The sequence below is a fragment of the Leptosomus discolor genome, chromosome 12, assembly GCF_034619465.1.
Source record: "Leptosomus discolor isolate bLepDis1 chromosome 12, bLepDis1.hap2, whole genome shotgun sequence".
In the NCBI taxonomy this organism is placed as follows: Eukaryota; Metazoa; Chordata; class Aves; order Leptosomiformes; family Leptosomidae; genus Leptosomus; species Leptosomus discolor.
Genome location: NC_141402.1, coordinates 3201600 through 3228805, shown reverse-complemented (window position 1 = coordinate 3228805; position 27206 = coordinate 3201600). Strand labels below are relative to the sequence as shown.

The following is a 27206-nucleotide window of genomic DNA, read 5'->3' as shown; positions in this document are numbered from 1 at the left end:
GTGCGGGGTCCTGGCGGGCCGGGGAGTGGGCCCGCGATCTCCAGCCGCAGGCCCGGCCGCCGTGCGGGGCGGTGAGGGGCTTCTCCCCGGCCGTCTGCCCGCGGAGCTTCGTGAGGGACCGGAGGGCGCTGCCCCCCCCCCCCCCCCCCCCCCGGGCGGCCGGTCGCCCTGCTGGGGAAAGGCCGAGCCGGCCTTACGTGACTCCTGTCCCTTTTTTTTTTTTTTTTTAAATTATTATTATTTTTAAACTCTATAAAGCAGCCCATAGCTCAAAGGTGCCAGAGCTGGTAACTTGGAAGAAGAAAAGGCATCTACTGTGGGGCTTTCGGGGGGCTTGGGGAAGGCAGCGGCGATGAGGGGAAGAGGGGGTTTAGCCGCGCCATGGCCTGCCAAGGTGGGGCCCGAGGTGATCATCGCGCCCTCAGAGGGGAGAGGAGCCTCCCCGAATGCCCTTTTCTCCTCCGACGGCGAGCGGCCGGGGCGGACCGTGGGTCCCCAGCAGGCAGCCGGGCCAGGATGGGCGCACGGTGCCCCCGTCGAGCCTTGGCGTAGGCCTGGAGCTGCTGCTTCTTTCACTTCACCTGCAGTGCTACGTCTGGGCTTAAAGAGTTGGCATCTCCCTTTGTTCCTTTCAGGAGTTCATCAGTAGGCCCTGGGGAAGAGGGAAGTTCCCAAAGGTGCCGCTAAAGGTGCTGGGTGGGATGATGTGACCGCTGATTAGTCATAACAGTGGTGAAGAGCAGAAATGGCCAGCTAAATTCAAGGCGTATATTTAGCCTCGGTTTGCATTTGAACTGTAGTGTTTTCCTTTTCCTTCAGAAATTTGACCATGTGAGTCAGTGACTCATAAATAGATCATATTTCCCCACATTCCACTTTGGAAGAGATGCTAGAATAGCAAGCTGCTGCGAAAACCAGGCTTATCCCTGTAAGCTCCCCGCCAGCAGTCGGAGGTCTTGACTGGGATCCCTTGTCACTAGGCTGCTTTGCTCCCTTTTGTCATTTGCTTTATAGAATGAAGGGTTGAGGTGGGGAAAAATGTTGGCGTTTATGTGCATAATTTAGGAAGAAATGTGGAGGATTCTGGATTTTGTAAGGGTGTGCGTGTGAAATCCTTCTTTCCTTCGTTATTGTTTGTGAGAGTTTGAGGAGGAAGCAAAGAAATCTAGGCTAAGGATCTAGCTTTTCTTCTTTTAAATGCCCAAGTACAGCTTAATGCACAAAGCAAAAGAATCAAGGATGCATGAACCAAGTACTAGGGGAAAAAGCTGTGGTTTATATGAAATGTATAGAGTAACCATGTGCATAAGTACCTGCACTTAAGCTCTTGTCACCTGAATTCCATTTCTAAACTACCTGCGCAGAGTGAGGGATGCAAGCTGTCCCTCTTCGGAGTGACTGTAGGTTTGTGCTTGGTTACAGAGTTAGAACGTGGGCCCCACGTTGAGTTTCGTAATTGAGCTGGTTTGGTTACGCTTTCCGACAGGTTTTACTGTAAATGTCTAGGCTCATGGGAGACCTGAAGAAGCAGCAGGGGAAACGCACTACTACTCTGTCAGGATGTCATCTGCTCTGCTCTTACACCCTCCTTTGAGGCCACTTTGCTACCTTGGTGTTTGAAAATCAGTTTTTCAGTTGCTTTCGTTCTTGTTACCAGTCCTGAAATTTCTGAAGTGCTCCGTAAAGCGGCTCATCAGCTTGTTGTCAGGCTGCAGAGCAAGTGAAGGCTTTTTCCTCTGTGCACTTTACCTGCAGGTTAGGAGTTACTCATTTAAAAAGGAATTTTCATTCCATCTGCTGGATTATGCTAGTGTGAATGAAATAGTCCACAATTAATTTATTCTTAATTAGAAAGATAAAGGTAAGTGGACAGAATGATGGTATGTTAAAGAAGTGAACTCTAGTGGTGAAGAAAAGAAATCCTTCCTCTGACTCATGTACCTGAAAAAGCTGGGAGAACAGAGGGCTTTTTTTGTCAGTTGGGTTTTTTTTTTTTTTGGTTTACTTTTTAGAATTTATTTGTTTTGATTTACCTAGAATAAAGGGTATAAAATACAGCCGCCAGCAGCAGGCAGGTCAGGTATTCTGCTCGCTAGTCACGTTCCAAAGTGTTAATTAGAAGTGTCCAACTTGATACTCCACAGGGTATAACGTTTCCAGAAACGGAGATACCCAAAATCATTAGCCGCTTAAAAGTGCTGAATGTTGTTTCTCGATGTTATTGCTTACCTTTTTACGAGTTTTGCTTCCTGCTGTCAGTACTCCAGCACTCGCCCTCTGTTCCTTCTGAAAGTCAGACAAGACACTTGGGTTTGTGTACGTGTTTCACAAGGGATTATCTGAGAAATGTGGCAGCTCTTGTGTGCTGTTGTTGCAGGCAGGTGGACTAATGTCTAGATTGCATGCAAATTCTTACAGTCGTTTGGATTTCTTTCATGATGCTGAAACTCGTTACACAACAGAGGAAACATTATACTGCCTAATAAACAGTATTATGCTCATCGTTAGTAGTGGCTGGGAAAAAAACAACTATTCCTATGTCTTAAATATGTGCATTGGATCTAGAATTAGCAACAGTCTTGGGAAGTGGATGTTGGTTGCTGTTTGAAGAGAAGTCTTTCGGTGCAGTGAATGAACAAAAGACACTTATTAATTTGGGCAAGGAAAGACTTTGTTGTTCTCTTTGAAATTATTGATTGCTCCCAACCTTTTTGCAGTGCAAATGGGAAAACTGAAAGGGGTTTTCAAACCAGCTGGAGGAGACAGCCTGAGAGCCAATGGCCAAATCTGCTTGCACTACAAATACAGCTTTTGTTTATGTGGTTAAATAACGTACTTTATTGGGAATTTTGGATTGCATCTCCGTCAGCTTATATGTGGTATAAAATGAGTTGACATGTGACCGGACTGTGACAATGCTTCTTCTGATGGCGTTGCAGATGTGGAAGGCTACTGCAGGCCACACCATCTCTGTCCATCAGGATGATGGAGCCGATGACTGGGAGACGGATCCTGATTTTGTGGTATGGCTTTTGAATTTTACTGACTCAGCAGGGTGTGTAACGTAACGCATTAAAGAGTAATTCTTTGGAACACGGGCTATGTCTCAGCAAAGTAAACTGATAGGAGCGTATTCCTGAAAGGAGGGAGAATGAGCGTTTTGTGCCTGTGAGTGATTAACAGAACTACCTTGTCTTGGCTGGGTGCTGCAGGGAGGTCTGTACGGAGGAGACTTGTGTCAAGAAGAAGCAGCAGCCTCTTGGGGCTGAATGTGTGCTCTCTGCGTTTCAGCAGGGAACAAAGCACAGGGCTCACGGCAGAAGAGAAGTGAAGCTGGTAGTAGCTGCTTTTCTAACTTTTCTGATCTCGCTGACAGCTGAAAGCTTTTGCTGTGAACTCTAAAGTGCAGATAACTAGTGCAGTCTTTGGGTTTTTAACTCTTTTTATGTGTGTCCTTCACAGAACGATGTGAGTGAGAAAGAACAGCGCTGGGGGGCTAAAACTGTGAAAGGATCCGGCCATCAAGAGCACATCAAGTAAAGCAGTTCTCTTTTTAAATTTATTAATAGTCACAATCCCAGGCGACTTTTAATCAACTCACGTACTCGGTTACTTGTATCTTGATAATTAAGATAAGAGTCTCTGTAGAAGATTATTTGCCAGATTGCAGGTCTTTCAAATATGTCAGTATCCCTAGATCTGAAATTAAGATCAGAACTATGGTGTAGGGATGCTTAAATCTTTCTTTGGAACTGGAAGTGTTATTTTTTCCTCCTTCTTTGTGTCTGGAAAGTTTGTTTCTTTGTTCCGCTTTGGTGCAAGAGCCAGTACTGCCAGGGGAAGTTCGTATTGGGTGATCTGACCAGCTCCAGTTTGGTACTTTAATGATACATTTGGTCCCTTAATTCTTAGACTTTGTTTAGAAAACTGCTACCAAACTTATAACAATTCTGGCAAAGTAACAAATTGAGCCTTCTGGCAGAAAAGCAGATGAATGCATCACGGAGGGCTATGTGAGTCAGAAATGATCCATCTTCTGAATCTTATATTTCTTATGAAAAGGGTCTAAGACTTAATTTTAGGAAATCTGTGATTGTGGTGTTGGTTTTGGTTTTGCATGTGTATTTCTCGGGCATCAACCCTCATGGTATAAAGCTAAGGATAGATGTCATCAGTGTTGCAAATGGAGAGAGACTGGACTGTGTGGCTTACTTCAGTTGCACTCTTCCCTGTTTGGAGTGCAGTGGGGACGCCTGCTGGCTGAGTTATGCCTGAGGAAGCTTTAAACTCAGGTGGGAGGTGTTTTAAGGTCCAGATTACCATCTTGGGTTATCCTTCTCCTACGTACCCTGCACTACCGTAAGTTAATTCCTGCATATCGCAAAGGAACACTTGGGAAGAGGAGCTGCGTGTCTCCTCACATCCTTGGTTTGTGTTACAGTTGTGTCCAGAATGCTCAGTTAGAATTAGAGTCCCGTTACTATAGGGACTGTGTGATAAGAGATGATCCCTGTTCTGAAAAGTTGCCATTTAAATAAAAAGCATTGGAAAGAACTTCAGTTAGGACATGAGAAGAAAATGTGTTTCAGGCACATATAAATTCTGGGTAGTTGATTATTCAAGTAGCAAAATACCCTTCCGTGTGTTAGTCTTAAAATCAGCACTTTCTTCTTGACGGTGTTTTGCAGTGGAATAAATTCTGTTTCTCAGAATAAGGTGAAGTGCTTTGTGCACTGAAAAAATGAGAAGGGCTTGAAAAACACAAGTCATTCAGCCAACTTTTAATTAAGATTATATTTTTATCATTTTTTATTTTACATCTTTTTGAAGTTATCTTCTGAAACTTTCTTGGTAAAACTTGCTGCTTAATTATCTGTCTTTAAAGTATTCATCAGCTGAGAGAGAATGTATTCCAAGAACACCAGAACCTCAAAGAGAAGGAGCTTGAAACAGGACCAAAAGCTTCCCATGGCTATGGAGGGAAGTTCGGCGTGGAACAAGATCGCATGGATAAAGTAAGTATGAATGCTTCCCTGGGATGATGATATAAGCCTTGCCTTGCCTGTGGCCAGCCCAACTGTATATGCAAGTTAAGCTTGTTGAAGGTGCAAGGTTTGTTCCAACTTTGCTGGGTTGGAGATGTAGAAGTTCAGATTGTGGCATAAGCTATATACAGCAGTGGCTCATTTTGATGGCAGAAGGATCACTCTTACAGTGCTCTAGCAAGGACACTTGTAACCACTACTATCCAAAACTGTCAGGCCAGCATGCTCCATTCCCCAATTAAGTCAAGATGCTTGTACAGAAAAAACTGAACTAAAGCACCTGAAGAATCAGGAACAAGTATTTCAGGTGGCAAATTAGGACTCTGAATGATAAGGAGAACTTCTGGGATATGCAATGGCCCCACATGGTTTTGTTTGATGCTTGCTCTGTCTTTAGAGCAAGTCTGCATGCTTATGTTCTGAGTGGATTCCCCTGGAGACAATATTCAAGTTTCTAAATGTGTATTTCTGAACTAACAAAGTACTTTTTGCATGAAGAAATCTAGTATTTTTTTTTATTTTGGTGCTGTGCCAGCTCTTGTATGTATACGGAGTTTGCCAAAGAATGAAGAAAAGGGTGTGCTGCTGCTTTTAAATTAGAGGGCAGCTCTCTTGAACAGTGGTAAACTGTGAACAGTGGCAAGTAATGCAAGTATTTAAAAAATCATTGTACTTCACTCAGGTGGTAATGTTTCACGTAAGGGCACTATTAACAAAAGAAATGATAATTCTTAAGGTAATGCCATCAACCATATCATAATTAGACAGGATACCAATTTCTGACTAGTTTCCTGCATGTACTCTGGTAAAATAAGAGCCAGACTATTTTCCTGAATAAGAGTGGGTTTGTTTTTTTACTTTATTTACTTTCTGGGTTTCTGGTCGTTTGGCAGCCTTAAGTTTTTGCTGGATTCCCTTATTCCAGAGTAAATTGCTATGTAGTTCTCCGTGGGCCTTTGAAATAGGCTAACCTAACCTTTGAATCTGGGAAAGGAATTGCTGAGCAGATTCAGCCGTTAGGCCTGTCGGCAGCTGCGTAGCCCTGGTGTCAGCAGTTTGTCCCTTACCTGTGTCCATGGGAAAAAAGGAGGAAACAGAACTGAGTACTGTTTCCTGTAGGCCAGGGTTAATCATCAGGAAAAATGTGGTGGCCCTGCCCATCTGAGTGATACTGGTGACAGGAGGCGGTCAGAATTTCTTTTTTTAATAAAGCTTTCTTCCTTATCACTGTAGTTGTAAAACCTTGTGAAGGAGAGCTCTCAGTCATAGGTATCCGTGGCTCTGTGCAGGTGTCTGGTGTTAAGGCTTGACTCACGTGAAGTAAATGAGAGTTACTGCAGCGTTGTCATGGTACAGGTTTTTGCTGCATTTAGGAGAAAGCCTTGATGCTGACTTAAAATGAACAGTTACATCGTTCTATATGCCAGACCTCCATATCTAATTGAAGATGTGGCAGAGTATTGTGCTGAGGAATTATGAGGGTGATTTACTCTGTAACACAGATTTCCAAGAAAAATCTTTTTCTAAGCCTTTTCTAAAAAGGGGTATGTTGTCATGCTTGGTGTTTAGTGAACTGCAGAAAATTCTGGTGAAACAAAAAGAAAACAACATGCTTAAACCTTACCTACCTCACTTGGTATAACAGAAGAGGAATCATGTAAAACGACATAAAACCTAGAATTTTCAGAGCTTCCTGTCTTCTGTAAATGTAGTGGGTAATGTGAAGAAGAAGGGGAGGTGGGAGCCTTTTCTGTCACATTTAACAGTTATTCTACTAGAGGACACCTGCGAAATGAACAAGAGTGTGACTGTTGCAGTCAGGAAAAGAAAGGAGCTTTTATGTTGCTCATAAGTTAAGGTAATGTCCTATTATTGACATCCTTGTTCTGGTACCTGGCAATTACTTCAACCATTATGTGCAACATAATGTTTTACTTTCCTAAGTGCTGGAAATGTTCCCCCCAGCACCTGTATAAAAAGAAAAAAACCAACCAAAACCCAAAGGCAAATACAGTAAAAGTGAAGTTCGTTGCAGTTTCTAGACACCTTGTGTCCTCAAATGAATTCACCTTGGTCCAGCTGTCTGCTGCTGGCACCAGGTGAGCAGTGTCCAAGGTCGGAGCTCGGGGTAGCTGCTCGGAGGGCGCTCTGCTGCAGCTGCCGACTGCCCCGTGCACGGAGCCTGGTGTTGGGACCGGCGGTGCTGCAGGTCGTGGTGCTACGCAGAGCACGTGGTGGTCAGGAGAGGTGCTTGTCCCAGGGTGCAGCCTCTCCATCTGGACATGGCCGTGTGCAGCAGGTTACAGGGTCTTCCTGCCTCTGTGTCCTGGTTTGAGCTAGAACAGAACCAATTCTCTCGTCAGTGATCTTACCGTTCTAGCTCAAACCAGGGCACTGACAGGAATTGTGTGCGTTTGAGCAACACGCTCAAGTGGCAGATTAAAGCGTCACATTGCAAGTTGTTCCGGCCAGCACTCGGTTTTGGCACTGGACAAGAAAGAAACGTTTTTGCTATGTTATGTAGCACCCTCCAAGGTGCTAGGCTCTAGCATCGATTCCAGGATCTAGAAGGGTGTCCTAGCACTAGATCAGTGTAACACTAGCAAACACTGTCTGGGTGTTCTTTCAGGCGTGTAATTACATATCCTTGTGTCTTGCCTGAAGGCAGTGACAGCACGATGTAACTGCGCCTCGGCTTGCCGTGTCCTGCTCCAGGGCCAGGGCCAGGCTCAAGTGGGAGACTGCGGGGCTGGGCTGCCTTTGGCACGGAGAGCTCTGCCTTGACGTGGATCCACCGCTTCACATTGCCATGCCGTTTTGCATGTGAGGAGAAAGTGTAGAGAAAATGTTCCTAATTTTGATTTAGGCAGGAGATCGTGCTGCCTCCCTGAAAGAATGTTGATGGAAACCCTAGCTGTAGTTGGATTTGGTTGCAAACTAATATCCGCTAGAACAGATCTGTAGCTGTGTGCCTAAATACAAGGCTGTGTATTTTATCTGGAACTAATCCTTGAATTCTGCATGAGCGCCATCAAGACTCCATCTGTGTCTTTCTTGTTTTAATTCCTGTGCTTTTTGAAGCAAGAATCTAGATCATAAAGCAGTCTTCATAAAATACAGTCATTGTGTCAGCCTCTTTCCTGGCACTTCCCTTGCCTAGGCTGTGTTGGTAGCGTGGCGGCAGTCTTGTAGAGAGTTCTGGAGTGATTTCCAGGGAAGTTGGTCTCAACAGGAAGAGTGTCAGTGGTGTGTGTTTGTAACAAACCTTACCCTCAGGTTACTCGGTGCAGTGTTTTCTCTTACGTACAGAGCCGTGTAGAACTTCTGGCTGTTTCTGAACTTTCCAATTTCTTTTAGTCAGCTGTTGGACATGAGTATCAATCCAAACTTTCTAAGCATTGCTCCCAAGTGGATTCGGTGAAAGGGTTTGGTGGCAAGTTTGGAGTACAAACCGATAGAGTTGACCAGGTAAGCAATTTCTATCTCGTACTGCAGCTACTCACAGTAGTAAAGTTTCTCATTTTGTACGTACAGCTGAAACATGCCAATTCCTTAAAATTCTGGTGTGGTCTGTTCTTCCTGCTGTGTTTGAAGTTTAGCAGTGAGCTAACACTGACTGTTGTAGACATAAATTTCTGTTTAAAGCAAAATGGAAAAAAGCCCTTATGGGAAATTGAGGTGAGTTGAAAAGAAAACTGAAAAGATATGTTAAAATGTCTTTTACCCAGGCTGTGTTCTCTGAGGATAAAATCAGCATGAATGCTACAGAAGGAGGGCTTTGGGGATGGCTTGTCCCGTATCGCAACATGAGCTACTGGGCAGGATAACTGGCGTCCCGTTCCAAGACAGTGTAACAACCCCTGCATGGAAATGCTGAATTCCTGTTGTACTGAATTGCTGAACCTGGCAAGGCTCGCGTATGTTGCTAGTGCAGTTTGCTTTGGCAAGGGATGGCAAAAACCCGTGCCATGAATACATGTACTAAATTATTATGTAAATGAATATGGCCTGTAAGTTAAGTAGGTATTTATGCTCCCAATCAAGAAGGTCAGAGCAGTATGGAAAGACGCAGGAACTCGCTGTGCTGTTTGTCCGCGGAAGCGCATGCGGGATTTCTACAAATATCTAACTCTTTGTCACACGTGCCATTTTATTTCTCTTCCAGTCAGCTGTTGGGTTTGAGTATCAGGGGAAAACTGAGAAGCATGCCTCCCAAAAAGGTAAAGTGGCGAGCTGGTCGCCTCTGTAGACACATGTATTTAGAAATAATAAACAGACCTCTGTTCTGCTACGGTTTGTAAAAGATGTCGTTTAGTGAGGCCTCCACGTGATATTCTCAATGAATCAAAAGTTGAGGGAGTTGGGTGGAAAAGAAGGTGCAAACCCCCCGAATTTCAAAGCAATTTCATGAGTTAATGAGGTTTTAGGACAAGGAAATAACTTGTCATTGTGAGTCTTATTTTTCTTTTAGAAGTGAGGCTCAAGGACATTTTAAAAAGACCGAGAGTTGTTCTTTGCTGTATTGTACCCTGTTGGAAATAGGGAGGAGATTTAAGGGGAACCATCATAGACTATAGGACTGTTGCCCATCTTATTTTCAGTGTTTAATTTTAAACTTAATTTTGTGTGCTAAAGAGTAATATTTCAGTTCTGAAATAACTCTCCCCCCACCCCCAATTGCTAGATGATGTTCCCATTAAAAGCTTCTTCATTTCATTTCGATCGTGCTTTACTCTCAATGCAGACTACTCAAGCGGTTTTGGTGGAAAATACGGCGTACAGGCTGACAGAGTGGACAAGAGTGCAGTGGGGTTTGATTACCAGGGTAAAACTGAGAAACACGAGTCACAGAAGGGTGAGTAAACACACGTGGTGGTGGGTTCACGCTCTGATGCGGTAGGCATTCATGATAGGCAGTGTTGTAAAATAGTAATTTTTTACATCTGTTGCACTCCTAACCTGCTGAAAGTTAACACTGAATAAAAGTTATGTTGCTGAAAATTTTGACTCCTGAAAAAGAAACGTAAGAACATAGGTTCTGACTTATTTTAAGTGGTGATCCAACTGCCACTTCTTTGGAAGCAGGGCACATAGGCTTGTCCGGAGGATTTTTGCAACTTCTTTTGAAAAGCAGTAGATTAAGCAGTTTAACCACAACAGAGAAGCATTTCTAAAAGAATCAGCTGTTTGTAGATTAAAACATTTCTCAGAGTTAATAGTGTTTAGAGTTAATAACATGTTGCTAATCAGGTTTCCAGGCATATCTGATCAAAAATCAACCATTTTATTGAAAATTTTTGCCATTTTTGCCATCTGTTTTTTGTTTATCTCAAATAAATGTTTGCACTCTGGAAATGCTGAAGACAAGAAGGGGGTGTTTGTTTAAAAGCATCCAGGCTGTTGCTGACATGGTTTTTGAAGTTCGCTTTGCTGTAAGTGTCTTAAGAATTTTATCAAGGAGTCAAGTAGCAGAATTGCTGATATCGCCCAGCAGTTGAACTACATATGATGCTATTTTATTTTCCATCCTGAGAGAATGTATTCTGAAGAATTTATGACTTCAGTGTCTGGAATGAAGATTAACTGGGGATGTCAGTGCTTATTTTGATATGTAATGTAATGTTAGCAGGTCTAATTATCGCATTTTTTTCAAGGTAATATTTTGTTATTGAACACTTACAAATAAAATTCTTCACTCTTATCCCTAGATTATTCCAAGGGCTTTGGTGGTAAATATGGTGTTGACAAGGACAAAGTGGACAAAAGTGCTGTTGGCTTTGAATATCAAGGCAAAACGGAAAAACATGAATCACAGAAAGGTTTTTATTATCTTATTTGAAAATATTAGTTCAAACCAATCAGCCTTTTAAACCTGCGAAAAAATATTTTGTTTGGGGGTTGTTTTTTTCTGTGGTAAATGTGTGTTTGCCCTTTGTGTATGCAGATTTTTGTTTCCCTTAAATGAAAAGGAGGGCATTGTAAACTGTCCCCGAGTTTCACAGTCTGATTTCCAAGGGACCTTATGTCCGTACGGATGTTATTGAATTAAATGTGTCATTGCACAGATCTGTGGTATTCAGAGGCATTATCAAGTCCTCCGATACTTATGTATCTACATTGTGCGTGTATGTATGTGTGTGTTACATGGCTTTAGGTGGAAGGTACATCAGGTTCTTCGAATCTCAGAATAGTGTTGAGTCTGTATGCTGTAATCCTCACTGGATTTGTGGCGCTTCTTGCGTTGTGATTGTAGAGTTACTGCAAGGGTGTCCTTCCCTCTGCGTGAGGTAGCACAGCAAAGAGAGTGAAAGTCATTATCACTAATGACAGGGCAGCTTATCCCAGAACATGTTACTGGTTTTTTATTAAATACCGTTTACAGTCATAAATTGCAATAATGTTTTCTGAAACTTCATGCATACAGATTATGTAAAGGGGTTTGGAGGCAAGTTTGGTGTGCAGACAGACAGACAAGACAAATGTGCACTTGGCTGGGATCATCAGGAGAAGGTGCAGCTGCACGAATCCCAGAAAGGTATATCAATTCACAATTCTTTGCCGTTCTTTCTGACTTCCCTCATTTTGACTTTTCTCTTCCCTGTGTGAACCCTCCTCCCCCGGTATCTTTGGCCACGGCCTTACAGTACCTGACATGAGTCTCCTTTTTTCTGTGTTTCAACGATTGCTGTGTATTGGTTGTGCTGGTGTCTGCAAAGCAGGTTTAACACACCCGATACCGAGTCCCTGAACTTACCACTTCAGACTTAGTGATCAGTTCTCACTGGAGAAGCTTTATGGGTCTGCAGGTAGCCTGGATTATTTTTTCCTTTTTCAGTAGAGTTGTGCAAACCACAAATCAGCAATGCCTTTGTACTTTCCACAAATAATTCCCCTTTTCTGGTTTCTGACATGTATACCCCTATTTTCACGCAGAGGAAATCTCGTATCTAATGCTGCCCTTTCTCATTGCCCATGAGGTACCTATTCCTGTGAACTACTGGTACCCAGAAGAAACGCTGTAAAATAACAATTGCTCAGTTGCTCCCGAGCCCTCTGCCTGTCACCACTCTTAACTTAGAGGTTGATTTTTATTTTTTTTTTTAATTAAAGAAATTAAAAGTGATCCTCACAACATTGTTCTGTTGGATGCTCCGACAGATTTGTCACAAAAGGATCACTGGAAGCCTTTTTTTTTTTTTTTTGTGCCCTCATTTAACACCATATATTAAAATGGCTGTTCTAAGGCAGCAGTAGGGAATGGCCATAGCTCTTAGCTGACAGCTTTTTTTCCCTCAAGCTGTGTGGCAAGAAGAATATTCCTTCTTTTAAACAATGCCGTGTAGGGGTAGCTGGAGGATAATCTCTGTGGACCCTATCTTAACCCCTCAGATCCCTAGTGTACCAATATTAACCGCACTAATGAAGGGAGCTGGTTTTATTCTCTTGTATCCTTTCGTGTGTTGTTTTGTTTTGGTAAACATACTATGTGTGTGTTTGTGTTCATAGTGTTGATCAAATGCAAGTGCATTATGCAGTATGTGTGAAAAACGTTGAGAAGTGCTTTTTTCTGTGACTTCAGAATGGTGTTCTTACGTCTGATAAATCATGTTGACCTCTTCCTAATCTCAACGGGAAACTTCTTTTGAATTTACTCTTACAAAAGTGTATTGAGATTTTTTTTTTCGCCATCCAAAATTATTGCTAATTGAAATTGTTGCAAAAATTATTTTGAGTGTCTCTGACTAAACTTCTTTATTTTCCTCCCTTCATTTTAATTTGTTACATGTGGCTTTTTCAGACTATAAGAGTGGTTTCGGAGGGAAATTTGGTGTACAGACAGAAAGGCAGGACCCATCTGCTGTGGGGTTTGATTACAAGGAGAAACTAGCCAAGCATGAATCTCAACAAGGCACCGTTTTCACTTGTTACTTTCTTAACAGTGCAGCCACTTCTCACACAGTCTTAAATAGTTGTCCGAGTAGATCGATGCTAGTAACGTGCAGACACTTTCTTGCGCTTCTATTCCAACATGATCTAGCAATTTTGTTCTTAAAATGTTCTATAAAGCAAGCCTGTATTCAGGAAACAGATATCCAATGTTTAGTAACAGCTCTACAGCATTATGCATTTAGTTAATAGCTATACATACAGTGTGATAATAATGACATTAGTATGTCTAGTATTATTAGTATGATGTTAATGACGTCAGGCTTACCAGTTTTAGAGTCTAAATGTGAAGTTTTGCCTGGATAAATTGGTAGAAAAGTATTTGGACAAGAGCCATGCATGTAACCATTAACAAGCAACGGGTTATGGCAAGATCATTTTAAAATTATTGTAGTCTTTAAAACAAGAAGTAGGGAATGTTTGTGGTTCTTGGGTGAGCAAATACTGTTATAATGCTCTCTTTATTCATTGTGAAATAGTTGGGGTACAAACCATGAATTCCTGGTTTTCCGTTATCTTAAAGTGAGAAGTCTGGATCAGGAAAATGTAAGTGTAGTATATTTATTCTGGCTGAAAATACATACAAAGCTGAAGAAAATGAGGTTGTTCATTCTGATGGTCAATATTTTTCTGTGCTACAGTGACACAAATTCAAACTTCCAGAGTGTCAGAAGTGCCTTAGCAGAGCCCAAGTACAAATACTAAAATAGGTGGCTAGGGCACCCAAGTGATTTGGGGGCTGAGAAGAGAAGGTGTAATTGTAATTGTATTCCAGGGACATACAGGAAAGCCTGTGCTTCTGCAGAGTCTAACAGCACGTTCCTACAGCTCACTGCCACCAGAAAGAGGTGTTTTTCCAGCCACACACTCCTGCTGGCTCTGGTGCTCGTCAGACATTTATTTCTCTGAGTTCAACTCACTAGAAAGAGCAGAAAGCTACTCTCGTGAGGGTTGGTTTGTTATTTTTACGGTTAATGCCACTAGTGAGTTAAACTGATTTTGGAGTATTGCAAGTGCTGGAGTCAGCATCAGGTGAGAGAAAGAGTGTGCAGCGCAGGGGTGGTACAGAATAGCATGGCCACCCCGTTTCTGTGGTGGTGAGTTGTTGCAGGCTTGTGCTGTCTTGTGGAATTTGCCCCTTTCCACGTGTAGAGCAGGAGTTACTACCAATGGCTTTAGGGTTCATCAGTTCATCACGACCAAATCCACTGGAATGAGAAATTTGTTATATTTTCCTACCATTCATAGAATTTACCAAGTTAAAGAGGAAAAAAACCCACCTCTGTGGTCATGGAAGACTGGATATCACTCCTTTGAGCAAAGCAAAATGGCTTAGGCTATACGATTCCTGCAGAGGGCTAAGAATTGGTGCTGTGAAAGGCTGTGTTAAAGAAGTGATGCATTAGAAGGGCTCATCCCTTATTCCTTGCTTGATACCTTATCAATCCTCAGCTTAATGTTTACTCAAAGAATGCATGTGGCCCACAATCTGTCATCTGCTGGTGTACCTGAAGGCTCTTGCAGTTATGTATCCTTTCTGCATCAAAACCCCAGTTGCATTGTCTTTGGCGGCTGTCACTGTATCTCTGCATGCAGCTGAAATGGCTCTTTGCATTTGAAATGGCTGTTTGCATTTGGCAGAAAGATGGGAGGGGCAACAAACTCCCTACTCTCACCTTTTTATCCTGCTTTTAGATTATTCGAAAGGATTTGGTGGGAAGTATGGTGTACAGAAAGATCGGATGGATAAGGTAAGTTGCTTAAAAGAGCCGTGACTTCAATAGTCTGTAGGGGATGCAGAATAGTCAGGTTAGATCTGTAGCATTCAGCTCTTTATTTCTGGATGCGTCTTCAGTCTAACAGTAGAGTTCTGTGCTTTCCTAAATCTTTAAAAAACAAATTTAGACACACAGAGCTAATGCCAGTTTGTACAGACGTGTGTGTGTGTACATGTGTGTGGTGTATATATATATTTAAGTAGGGAAGACTGAAGCGTGGAAATGAAACAATAGCGAAATTTATACAAAAGAATGAGAAAATCCGTTAATTCCACAGTTTCAGCCAGGTCTTCTAACAGCTAGCTAATGCCTTATATCTTGAGGATGTCCTTTGAGTGGACTGCTTAAAATAGGTATCTGATATCTCCCAACTTTGCCCACTTTGATTATCAGGGACCTTGTCTTTAGAAGAATTTTAATATTCTATAACAGTGAAAGATTGGGCAGCTGATACCCCCTTTCTGCCTCTCCGTTTTTATATTTAAAAAGCTAGAAAATGAAAAAGTCCTCACTGAGATTTATCACCTGAATAAATTTACTCTCAGCTTTATGTAGGACATTTAGAAGTGAGAAAGTAGCAGAGTTTGAAAGTCTGTAGAGGTTTTTTACTTGTGGCTTCAGGAGTCAAGACCATTCATTTAAAAAAACCCTCATATTTTGAATACTGTTCTCAAAATACTCCCTCTGTTTTAACAATATCACCTTCTTTAAGGGAACTGGATGCTTTTACTTTGGTAGAAATCCTGCATGATGTGGATTAGAACAGCAACTGCTGCAGAATAAACATTTTGGACATTGCCTCATTTTTAGTTCTGATGAGTCATCTGTTCATAAACCACTTTTTTTTTTAAGTAATAGGATTTTAGTGTTCCTTGAAGATTAATTCTTGCATAGTTTGACTTACAGAAAGAATTACTCCATTTGTCAAGTTTTGATTCTTCTGATTTAAAGAAAAAAGCCTTGGGGCAATATTACAATAAAACATCACAGATCAAAGCTGTCTGCATGTCTTCATTAATTGTTGGTTTTTAATGCACTCCTTTTCTCCTTATTGATAGAATGCAGCAACTTTTGAGGATATTGAGAAACCAGCATCAACTTACCAGAAGACCAAGCCAATAGAAGCTGGTAGGGCATTGGCCCCAAATCCTTTCTTTGGATAATGTTCAAAAGCCCGGGATATTGGTGTTGATGTAGTAGTGATGAGTAAGAATCATAGAGGGGACTTCTGTATTTGCAGGTCTCCAACAACCTCAGCTACTCTCTCCCTCCTCCCTTCAGAGGTTGTTTTGGTTTGTTGGGTTTTTTTCTTGTTTTTCCTTGAGGGTCATCAGAGTTGAGGAAGGGAGAATAAAAAACATCAGAGTGGAGAACAGACTGAGTAGGGGAGCGGAGTGGTGAGAGAGAGGAGGGAGAAGTGTTACAGAGGTTTTTAAATCAGAGAAATGTGGTGCACAAGAGGTTTGGGCTTTGAAGGGGAGAAGGAGGGATAGAAGGACTTCCTGAAAGGGCTGTGAGCTCAGAGAGCAGAAAAGCAGGAAAACATGCAACCCTAGCAGAAATTTGTACCAAAAACTCGTCCAGACTACCTTTATACAGAACCTTAAACACCAACATTTGACCTTAATTTTTTTAAATGTTACAGTTGCTAATAAAACAAGCAGCATCCGAGCTAACTTTGAAAACCTAGCCAAGGAAAAAGAGCAGGAAGACCGAAGGAAGGCAGAAGCTGAGAGAGCCCAAAGAATGGCCAGGGAGAAACAAGAACAGGAGGAGGCTCGAAGGAAACTGGAGGTCAGTAAGATTCAGATCCCGTTTGAGCAGCGTGCCTAGTGTGTTTCCATGCAATGCTGGGAGAAAAAATCTTTTAAGAAAATATTCTTTCCTTCTTTTTCCAGCTAGGCTTTAAAGCTCTTTGTGTGTATATGGGTGTTTGCCTCTGTGTGTACCTGTGCTTTACCTGTTTGCAATTCCAGCCGTCTTTCAGCATGCACCATGTGTATATTGGACATCAGATGGCGTGATAGAGTATCACTTAGTAGTGTATAGTTGGTTTTTTATTTAGCCTATCCCCAAATATGTGTGCTAGTCTTGAGTACTAATCTCTGCAGTCTGACCTTTTCCTGCTGTACTTCTGTCTTTTGGTAGTACCAGATTCCCTTGGGCACTGAGGATCTCGTAAAGGGAGAGACATGTGGTCCCTGAAAAGCCCTGTATGAAAGCTTTTCCAAGAAGTTTAGTACCATGGTGATAGTTGGTGATGTTGGCTTTTTGGAAGCAGTATTGTGGAGGACGCAGGTGGTATCACCTATTGGCATGGCACACACCCGTGAGATAAGGGGAAACCATCTTCCAAATGTTAACTGACTCTTAGTTTGAGAATTAAGGAAATTAGTTTAGCATTGGCATGGTTAAAAGCTTCATGATTACTGTGTTATTCATAAGCAAAATAGTCCTAGGAGATGCTTAGTCAGGAACTGCATCTTATCTGCTTTATAGAATTTGCATATTTGAACAAACTCTGCTGCTGAGATGGAACTAGTGCATTAACAGTAACTTGTCCTTTGTGTCTTGTTCATCTGCTTTGTTACACAATGCCTGAGATGCCTTATCAGTAATCCTGAGGGCCTGCTCTCTGCAGCTGGGTAACCTTTCATGCAAGCTGCTGCAGCCGAGTTTGTCCAGAGCCTCTGTGGCAGTTTCCCTTGTAGTCCCACGCTGTTACTTCGATTTCATGCCCTCCCCTTGTAAACTCTGGTGTTATGGCAGGGAGTGGGAAGCAACTGATGCTGTCATAAGAACAGTCCCTCTTTTCCCCTTGTTCACTTGTTGTTTTATGGGTGTTGGTTTATACTAGAGAAGACTAAACATAGGGCAAAAAAAATATAGTAGTCCTTTAAATTCTAAATAAATGCTACTTGGTTATACCTGTGCACTGAGACTTGAGAGCCAACCAGCACGCTCCAGTGATGCTGAAACAGCACGTTCCAACTGGTGTTAATAGTGTCCCAAGCCGGAATAGGCAGCAGGGAGATTGAGCGGGTCCTGAGGAAAAGTATATAGTACTCAAGGAGATGCACAAGAAAAACTGTCATCCTCTTCATCATGCCCACTTGCTATGCTGAAGAGACTCTCTCAGAGGAGAATACTTGTCTGGGATCCTCATCACTGCTCTTCCTGGCTGGCTATGGGAGAGTTTTCCTGTTCCCTTCTTTCTTCTGTCTTTCCCCTGTTGTGTTTGTTCTTTTCTGCCAAAAGTATCTGTCATTGTCAGAGCCAAAGTATGCCACCAGCTGCAGACCCCACTAATAAATCTTCTTGCATATGACCTTGACTCAGAATCCTCCGTGAGACATCTGGAATCCAGGAAAGACTGTCAGATGGTTTCTCAGACCCTTTGCCTAACCGCAGATGGGGCAGACCCAATGACTAGCTTCTCAGATGTGGTGGATACTTCCCCTTAGCCAGATGCTGCTACAGGATGTCAGGGTGCAGGGTTCACCCCGTTCCATCAGTGCGGTCTAATTCATCACAAATTTAGACCTGGTGTAAATAATTTGTTTCCCAAGTTAACTAAACGCACAGTAGGCGTACAGTAACCAAGCTGTGATCTTTCTAAACTACGAAAAATCTGCTGCCATGAAACTGCACGTTACTTCCCGTTAACTAAGCTAGCCTAAACCAGCATGGCTGCGAACAGCAGCACTCTCAAACCACCCTATTCCTTGTGCCAGCAAAGCCTCTGTAGAGTCACCCAAAAGTAGAAGATTAACCCTAACAAATGAAACACCTAGTTAACCCAAATCAGCTCCCCTGCCCTTTTCATTGGCTTCTCAACTCTGCTGTTCACAGGCCTGCAGGCCAGTGCTGCTTCTGAAAGCTCCGTGGTTTTGCTGTGCTGAAACTGCAAGGCTCATGTATCTTGTGTATAGTTTGATTTCTGAAAACTGCTACCTTCCTTTTGAGTTGCGTTTGAAATTTGGGACATTCTAGCCTCACAGGATACATCACGTCTCTCCATCTAAAGTGGTTGCTGCTTTTTTTTTTTTTCCTTCTTTTTTCTTGCAGCTTATCACCTCCTTTGCCTTGTGGCTTCAAGATGTGCCGTGTGAGCATATGTTCACTGCATACTTGTATTACAAGAGGAATGGGAGTTCATCTTTGTGTTTCAGTGACTTCTTCTAATGCTGCCTTTCATCCTTGTGGACTTTTATACTTTCCCCCAACCCCATCCGCTATTTGGATGTCTTTACTGTCCTGGAGAAAAACAGGTTACACCTTTAACACAGCATCTGTTGCTCTCTTAAAGCTGGGAGAGGAAGAGATACAGAGCTGAAGTTGAGAATTCAGTCTTTTCTATTTGATAAGGTCAGCAAGCCTTCTCCAGGGTGCCTCTGTGTTGGTCAACTTGGACTGCTCTGTGTCATTCTCAGCATTGGCACCAACCTCCAGCACTGAGCCACACAGAAAAGTTGAGTGTTTGCCTTGAGGAGGGTTACTTGGTTCCCCTCTCCTCAGAGAGGTAAAGCTGAAATGCATCCAGTCCATACAGCTACTGTGAGAGCTCTTCAGATGAGAAGGGTGGAATGCCTCAACGCTGGCTCACTCAGAGCCACAGCAAAATGCTATCAGCATGTGTCACCACCTTCTTCTGGTGTAGCTGTTCGGCTGGTAACCCCATAGCTCCTCTAGCTATTGCCAGGCTGTCCCCTGCTCCTGAACTAGTGCCCACTGTTCCCAGCATGTTTCAGTGTGTTTAAGCTGATGCATCACCAGTATCTAGGTCTAGCACCTAGTTGTTACCCTAACAAAGTGATTTTTCACACCTCGTCCTCCCCAGTCCTTGTCCTTGCCACCAACACTGCAACTCTAGTCAAAGAGCTCTAGTCCCTCCACTCTGGGGACTATTCCATGGGGTGATGGGAACGAATACTCTTTTTGGACACAACCCGGAGAAACCCTTGAGGTGTACATTGCTCTTGGAAGTGCAGCTTCACTCCATTTTCAGGAGAAGTGCCTTTTCTTGGCACTTGTTTTCTTCTGTCAGCGCATTGGATCTGGATGGTGTTAGGACTTGTGACTGCTGGCAAGCAGCATTGTTATCTTTGCAGGATTTAATTTCATAGAATCAGAGAATAGTTTGGGTTGGCAGGGACCATTAGAGGCCATCTAGTCCAGCCCCCCTGCAGTGAGCAGGGACATCTTCACCTAGATCAGGTTGCTCAGAGCCCCGTCCAACCTGACCTTGAGTGTTTCCAGGGATGGGACATCTACCACCCCTCTGGGCAGCCTGTGCCAGTGTTTCTCACCACCCTCATTGTAAAAACTTTCTTCCTTATATCTAGCCTCAATCTGTTCTCTTTTAGTTTAAAACCATTACTCCTTGTCGTATCGCAGCAGGCCCCCCTCTTTCTTACAGGCCCCCTTTAAGTACTGAAAGGCCACAGTAAGGTCTCATCAGAGCCTTCTCTTTTCCAGGCTGAACAACCCCAACTCTTACAGCCTTGGTAGATACTTTTACAGTTCTCCAGATAAGGAAGAACCATGACATAGGTGGATGGATATCTGAAGTGTTTCATTGTTAATAAGGTCATTCTGCACCCCTGAGATCACTTTGGACAGCCCTTGCTTCCAGTTACTCCTGAGGATTGCTAAGAAGTCTCAAAAGCAAAGGAAAATGGACATTCTCAGCATTCATCCTGCTCTTTCATTTTTTTCTCTCTGAGGTGCCTGTTTTCACCTGGCAGTAACTCCTTTCCATCATCGCTACTTCTGCTTCGTTCTCAGACAAGGTGTCTCGTGGTTTTAGGACTTCTCAGTTAACCTGTCTGAGGCTTCTTAGGTCATCTTCAAGATGCTGATGGTTCTTGCTAGGAAACACTCTTCAGCTGAGGACTGTTACTTCCTTCCTTTGATTTGGTTGTTTCTGGGGGATTCTACAAAAGACCAGTCCCTGTAAACCATGCAGTCCATCCTTGAATGCCTGGGTCGTAAAATGAGTGTTCTGAAGTAAAAAACTTGGCTTGTTATCACAGAGCAGTTACCAGCTCTCCGATGGTGAGAGTTCTCTTGTTGCAGGATCCCAGGATTCTTTATCCTGAACTCACTGCTTCATCTCTTCGGCAACTGCCTCATGGAAGTGTCTCTCTCCTAGGGTATGTGGCAATTCTGATACCTCATACTGATTTTTTCTATACTTTATATATGTTGTTTGCTCTGCACCTTTGCTACAAGCAGGCTGATGTTCCTCAGCATGCAAGGAGGTACTTGCTTTCGTGGCCATGTGAATTTTTTTGAAAGGTTGTGCAGCTGACACAGAAAGTATTGGTGCTTCTTTTTCAGAGAAGGTTTGTGTCCAGGCTTGGTCTTGGGTACAACCCTAAGACTGGCCAGGTAGGCTGGTGCATGGGTTTCTCCAGGTGCCTCCGCTGCCGAGCGCTGTGGTTAGGGTAAGGCAGGACATCCTCCTGTTGGCTTTCACAGTCCTTATGCACGTTGGTCCTGGGCCTTCTTTGCCTTTCAGTGGCTTCTTTAGTTCTCTCAGTCTGACCTGTATAACGGTTTGTCTGTCTCACTCCTCTCAATCTTGAAACAATCCACTTCATGCTGCAGATGCGGAACGGCTCTTCATTAGACTGTTCCTATTCCAACCCAGTTGGAGCCATTTTTATTTTGAACAGTAAGGAGGAGATGACATATGTATCTTGCCAAAGTAGCCGGGCTTTCTGCTTCCGATTCCCTTCTGTTGCATCGATTTGTGGTCTGGGCTGAGTAGGGGAAGAAGTTCAGCTTCTCCCTTAGCTCTCTTGCCAGTCGTTTTGGGTGATCATGTGCTCGTAAGTAAGATCTGTGGATGGAGGGTGGTGAGTTTAGGCTTTTGTAACCGTTTCAGCTTTTCATTGAGGTTTCCTCCTGCTGAGGAAACAGTTCTCCAGAAAGGTTTAAATGTAGTAACACAGGTTCTCATGAGTCATTGAACTACGTCTTTTCCCCCGCCCCCCGCTTTCTGTCTCAAAAGTGACTTTCTTTCTTTACTGTTCTTTTTTGCTGTAAGTGTGGGTTAAATTCAAGCCATTATGCTTGATTTTTCTTGTGCTTCATCAAAGATTCTGTTGCCTGGACACATTTGAAGTTTTATTCCCAAGCTGGTATTTATATTTCACCATAACCAGATGATAAATGTTCTCCCAGTCTGAACATCTCCATGGTTAATTGTGTGATTCTGCAGACACTGAGGGAGGGAGGACAAGGTTAAGGGGAAACTGAAGTGGCGCTGGCTGCACTGCCTGTTGCTCACATGAGCACGAAAAGGGGAGGGATGTAAGCCCCACCATCCAGAGGTACTGTCAAGGGTGGGGATGGACTTTGACTTGAGTGAACTCTGTTTCTTTAAGCCAACTTCCTTGCACAGACAGAAAGTTCTCTCGTTTTAAGTAAGTACGTGGGCATAGGTACTCCCACAATGGGGATGTACATATGGACTGCACTCCTTCGAGAGCCTTGTTTACTGATAATCCTTCTTCTGTTTTGCTTTTCACACATGTCACGTAGTCAAATGGTGTTCAGGGAGCTCTTCTTTAACTGACGGCTTGAATCGATGGGTGCCTCATGCCTTACCCAGCCTCTGCTGCCTTACAGAACGAGGCAGGGTGCTCTTTCACATGGAATGTTTCCCTGTGGAAGAAACCCAGCCTGAGGGGGGGCCATGCAATTTAGATATTTTATGGCCATTATGCTGTGGCTATCCTAGGCTGCAGTCTGGATTGTGGAGACCTGTTTCCTAGGACAAATTGGTCAAACTGTTGCCACGTTTGACACTGTTAATGGGTTGATGCTACTTCATTTGTCCTCAAACTTAGATCTGACTTCTAATGAAGACTTTGCAGGTGCTTTTTTGCCTGTAGCACAGGAGCTAAAAGTCAGGGAGGACTGTTTGCATTGGACGGCTTTTTTCCAGAAAGCACAGCGCTAAGCTTTGAATTGTCTTCAAAGCTGGCTCTGTTCTCAAGACACGCTTTGCTTTCGTTGTTAGATGTATTTTTTTCTGAGCTGTGGCAAACAAAGGAAAGGAAGAATTTTTTGTAAGAGTCCTATCACTTCATCTCTGGACTACATATAGTTTCTCCTGAGGATCCTTTGGGGAGTTACAGCTTGATGGACCCAAACAACTCGAGTGCACAGTCTCCCATGACATGTATTTGCTCTTCTTTTTTCTACAGTGAAGAAGAAAGTTTGGCCCTAGATCCACGGTTTTCTTTTTCCCTGTAGTAAATAGAGGCAAAATGAAATAGCTAGCTTGCAGTCTTTTTTTGTCGACTTTTTTTTTTTCTTTAAGTCATGCAAGCAGTGTAGCATTTCTTGCGCTTACAGTATCCCGGCTTCCCAATGAATGGCTTTCTAGTGATGATTGTGGATTTGCCCTCTGATTCACAGGTGGGATGGCACAGCGTGAAGTGCTCGAGTGTCAGAACACTTGATTCAGATCCACATTCTTTGTGTCACGGAATACAATAGCCATACTGCTTTTATTTCTACCTCATATAACTCTTGCATGTTTGAATCCCCTCGTTGTCAGTATATAGGACTTAATTTTGTCCGAACTATGCAGTCTTTTGCCTTGGCAGATGTTTTGCAGACCTGCAAGAGCTTGCAGGATCATTTCTCGTCAAAGGTAATGTATCAGCTGTATAATTAGGACATGCAGGCTTCAGGTTCTATAAACTCATGCTAAAGTGGGACATGAGGCCCAGGCAGCTAGTGAATAGAATGAATATGTTGAACACAGAAACCCTGCAGCTCCTGTGGAAACATGCCAAAGAACATTGAGTACTCTGTTTTTAAACACATGTATGCATACTTACTGTGTGGTTTTTGTTTCTTCACTTTTTTTCCTCTTCTGCTTTGCTGTATTTCTGAGGCTTTGCTGTACGGCCAGTCTAAACCTTCAGTCAGGTCTAATGGTCCAGCCAGTCCAGTCCTCTCTGCTCCCTGCTCGCGTCGGTTTATTGCGGAATATGCTGCCTGTCTTTGTTATTGGAGGGTTGTTCCTTGTTCCCTGTCGTGACATCAGTGATCAAACGGCACTGAAGTTTTTCTTTCTCTTCCATTTAGGAACAAGCTAAAGCCAAAAAACAAACCCCACCGCCGTCTCCTGCCGCGCAGCCGGCTGAGCAGAAGGCCCCCTCAAGCCCAGTCTATGAGGTTTGCTACAATCACTTTCAGAACCTGGTTTTCGCTCCTAAGCGCAGGAACCTTTGTACAAAGCCCTGACACTCTTCACCCCTGTTCCTGCAGGATGCAGTTTCCTACGAAGCAGACTCTGCCTACAAGAATTCCAGCACAACCTATTCAGCTGCCCGCGAGCCAGAGTCCGGCTACAAAGCTGCAGAGTCGGACTACCAAGAAGCAGTGAGTCAGCGAGAGGCAGAATATGAACCAGAGACTGTCTATGAAGTGGCAGGGGCAGGTGACCATTACCAAGCAGGTAGAGTGTTTGTTTCTGGTATGAAACCCTTTAAGATAAAGTTTATTTCCTCGGGCGGCGACGACTTAATGAATAGTTGCGCTGATAGCGCACATGTCCTAGTTTTCTGGAGTCCTAGTCTGGTGAGACTTTTTAGATTCTCCACCAACAAACTTTAATTAGGAAATTAAGACACGGCTAGAGCAAGGTTGAAATTACTTAACTTTTGTGAGATGATATTGGAATAATTACAGTGCTCCCTCGTGTATCAGTTCAAAAAGAAATACCGGGGTAACCGTTTCCACCCCGTGAAATGCAGCTCAACTTGAGAAGAAAGCACAGAGATGGAGATTAAATGTGTGTTGAGCCAGTGCTGGCCTAGCAAGCGAAAAATTCTGTCAACAAGTCTTGGACTTGAAAATGGATGTGAAGTGTTCTGTGCCTATGAGGGAGTGGAGTAAGGATGCCTGAGACTAATGAAATGGAAAGAATACGGTTCTTGTGAATTCCCGTTTTTCTCGCCTCTTCTGGTTGCTATAAATGAGGTGTGAAGAATGAACCTGCTTGCTCTGGTATGAAACCCTGGGAATTATAAGCAGGGCCCTTCCTCCCCCCCGAACTTGTATTAAATAGCCTCTTACACGTGACCTTGGGCTCAGCTGTTGTTCTGTCGCATTTTACAAAAGTGTTATGAGGCCGATTGTCTGTATTTCATACTGTATTAAATACCTACTTGTGAGTGCTGCCTTTCAGGCTTCAAGTGTGTGTGATGTAGGGAAAAAAAGCCATTTCGGAACGAACATCAGCACTGCTGGAAGCTTGCATAGTTTGTTTCCTGCTTACTATGTGGGTTAGCGGTAGAGTTAAAGGAGGAGCCCATAGAAAAGAACCTGGGGTGACAGGTAGCGTGCTTCAGGCTTTTAATTTTTCTCCTCCCTCTCTTTTTTTAGAAGAAAATGCTTATGATGAATATGAAAATGAGCTTGGAATTACAGCCATAGCCCTTTATGATTATCAAGCTGGTAAGCAAAGCTCTTGTTTTTAACCTTGTCTTTGAAAACTCTGCTCTGCACAGGTAAGTCTGGGTTTTTCCTTTGCCTTTCATCTTGTAGTCTCTCGTAGTAATGGCTGAAATGGGGAGTTAGGAATTTAGTGATTTAGCAATAGCATTGAGACACTTTTGAAAACTACTAGCCACTGTTTCTGGAAATGATGGAAGTTTTCAAAATCTTCTTTAACCAAGTGTTAACACTCTTATTAAGTCTTGGCATATGTCGTTGTTTCAAATCTGGACTGGTTAATTCCGAGAAGAGCGCAAGAAAGCAAAGTGTTTCTCAGTGTGTTAGGCAGCAATTGTTGCTCTGAGTTAGAAACGCCCCCAAAATGCTGCAGGTAAGAACCGACGGTGTCATCGCTCCGGAGGATGAGAAAGTGTCCGGCCTCACCGGGCGTCGGTGCCCGGGGCCCTGTTTCAGTGGTGACGGGTGTCTGTCACGTCTGGAGACGGTGGGTTGGGAGGTGGATGGTAGCGTGGGCCGCTCCCGTGCGAGTCCTGAGCCTCCTCAACTCTCTCCGCAGCGGGTGATGACGAGATTTCCTTTGACCCAGATGACATCATCACAAACATAGAAATGATCGATGACGGCTGGTGGAGGGGTGTCTGCAAAGGCCGATACGGGTTGTTCCCCGCCAATTATGTGGAGCTGAGACAATAAAGACTATTGTCTACTGGTTATGCCTTAATTCCCCCGTCAATAAATCTGACTTAATACACTACAAATCATGATGCTTTTCTGAGGATGGAGGGGTATATACATATTGCTTTTATATTTAATACTTTGCTGATGCTTTTTAAAATGTTTATGCCACAGAAATCGCTAATATATTGTAACTATTATGTTCTTCACTAAGGCTCTTGAAATGATTTCATGCATTTGGAAACATTTCTTCTCTGCCAAATTAACGATTGTCATAAAAAGCCTTTTCGAGGACAGTTAGCTGTCTGTTGTAATATTGCATGTTTTACTCATAAGTGAGCAGATTTACTTAGTGTTTAAGTCTAGATAGTCTTCCACTAAATGTTTTCAGCTAAGAAAATCATGGCTATGCAGGATGTTTGCATTTCCACTAGGCGGGAATGGGGAGGATGTAATTTTTTCTTTTCTTTTCCAGATAGTGCTTAAAAAAGCAAAGAGAATGCTTGGAAGTTGCAGCTAATGGCAGTTAATCAAATACTGTCCAATATTTATGGAATATTAATGTTATGAAGGAAACAGTCTGGTTACTTTTTCCTTCTCTTTTAAAGCGATGTTCCTTGGCTCTTGCATTAATTTTTTTAATGTTTTTTTTCCCTGCTGCTCCTGCTCATGTTAACCCAGAGGAGGTCTGCAAACACTCTAGCACTGATTATCCCAAATTTCTTTACTTCTTGTTTTTGTTTCACCCTCCTCTTTCCCAGGCAAACTTGGAAAAGTTACTATTACAAGTGTTGAGTCACTCAGCGAGATTCCTACTTGTTCAAAGGGAAACTGGCATCCCAGTCTGTGTGACTACCTGCAGGAACAGTCTCATTGCTTTAAATGGGAGAAAAAAAAGGGCAGGATAGAATTGCAGTTGTGTTCTGTGTGCAAACCAGCCTTTTTTCATACAAGGAGAGGCCTGCTGTGCAGTAATGACATTTTCTGTAACCATATTTGAGTCAAGGAATGTTAATACAAGTAATTAGATTAAAAACCCATATAAACGATCTGTATTTTTAGTCTCCATACGAGGGACAACTGTACTTACTGTATGTTCAACAGAAACTGCCAGTAACGTTCTACTAAACAACATTAAACCTGTTCTTTGCCAAAACGGAAACTGAAATTCCTGTCGTTCTAGAAAGCTGGCTTTGCTGCAGATTTAGGGTCCCTACCAAAGATAGCAAGTTGCATCTAATAGTGCACATGTTCAATGTCTGTACTGTCTGTTTCC

At 43.0% G+C, this 27206-nt stretch overlaps 1 protein-coding gene across 3 annotated transcripts; it reads left to right on the top strand.

Annotated features, from left to right (window-relative positions):
* The first annotated feature begins 2915 nt into the window (after positions 1-2915).
* Positions 2916-25948, top strand: CTTN (cortactin). Of its 3 annotated transcripts, XM_009954887.2 has the most exons (16): positions 2916-3023; positions 3463-3536; positions 4886-5015; positions 8403-8513; positions 9211-9265; positions 9790-9900; positions 10754-10864; positions 11470-11580; positions 12844-12954; positions 14688-14743; positions 15829-15898; positions 16416-16564; positions 23882-23971; positions 24065-24254; positions 25184-25255; positions 25812-25948. In XM_009954887.2, the coding sequence occupies exons 1-16, from the start codon at positions 2916-2918 to the stop codon at positions 25946-25948; spliced, it is 1686 nt and encodes a 561-aa protein (XP_009953189.1). The 3 variants fall into 3 exon arrangements, with proteins under 3 accessions (XP_009953189.1, XP_086328320.1, XP_086328321.1); XM_086472194.1 differs by lacking the exon at positions 9790-9900 and having other exon boundaries at positions 2940-3023; XM_086472195.1 differs by lacking the exons at positions 9790-9900; positions 10754-10864 and having other exon boundaries at positions 2940-3023.
* The last annotated feature ends 1258 nt before the right edge of the window (positions 25949-27206 follow it).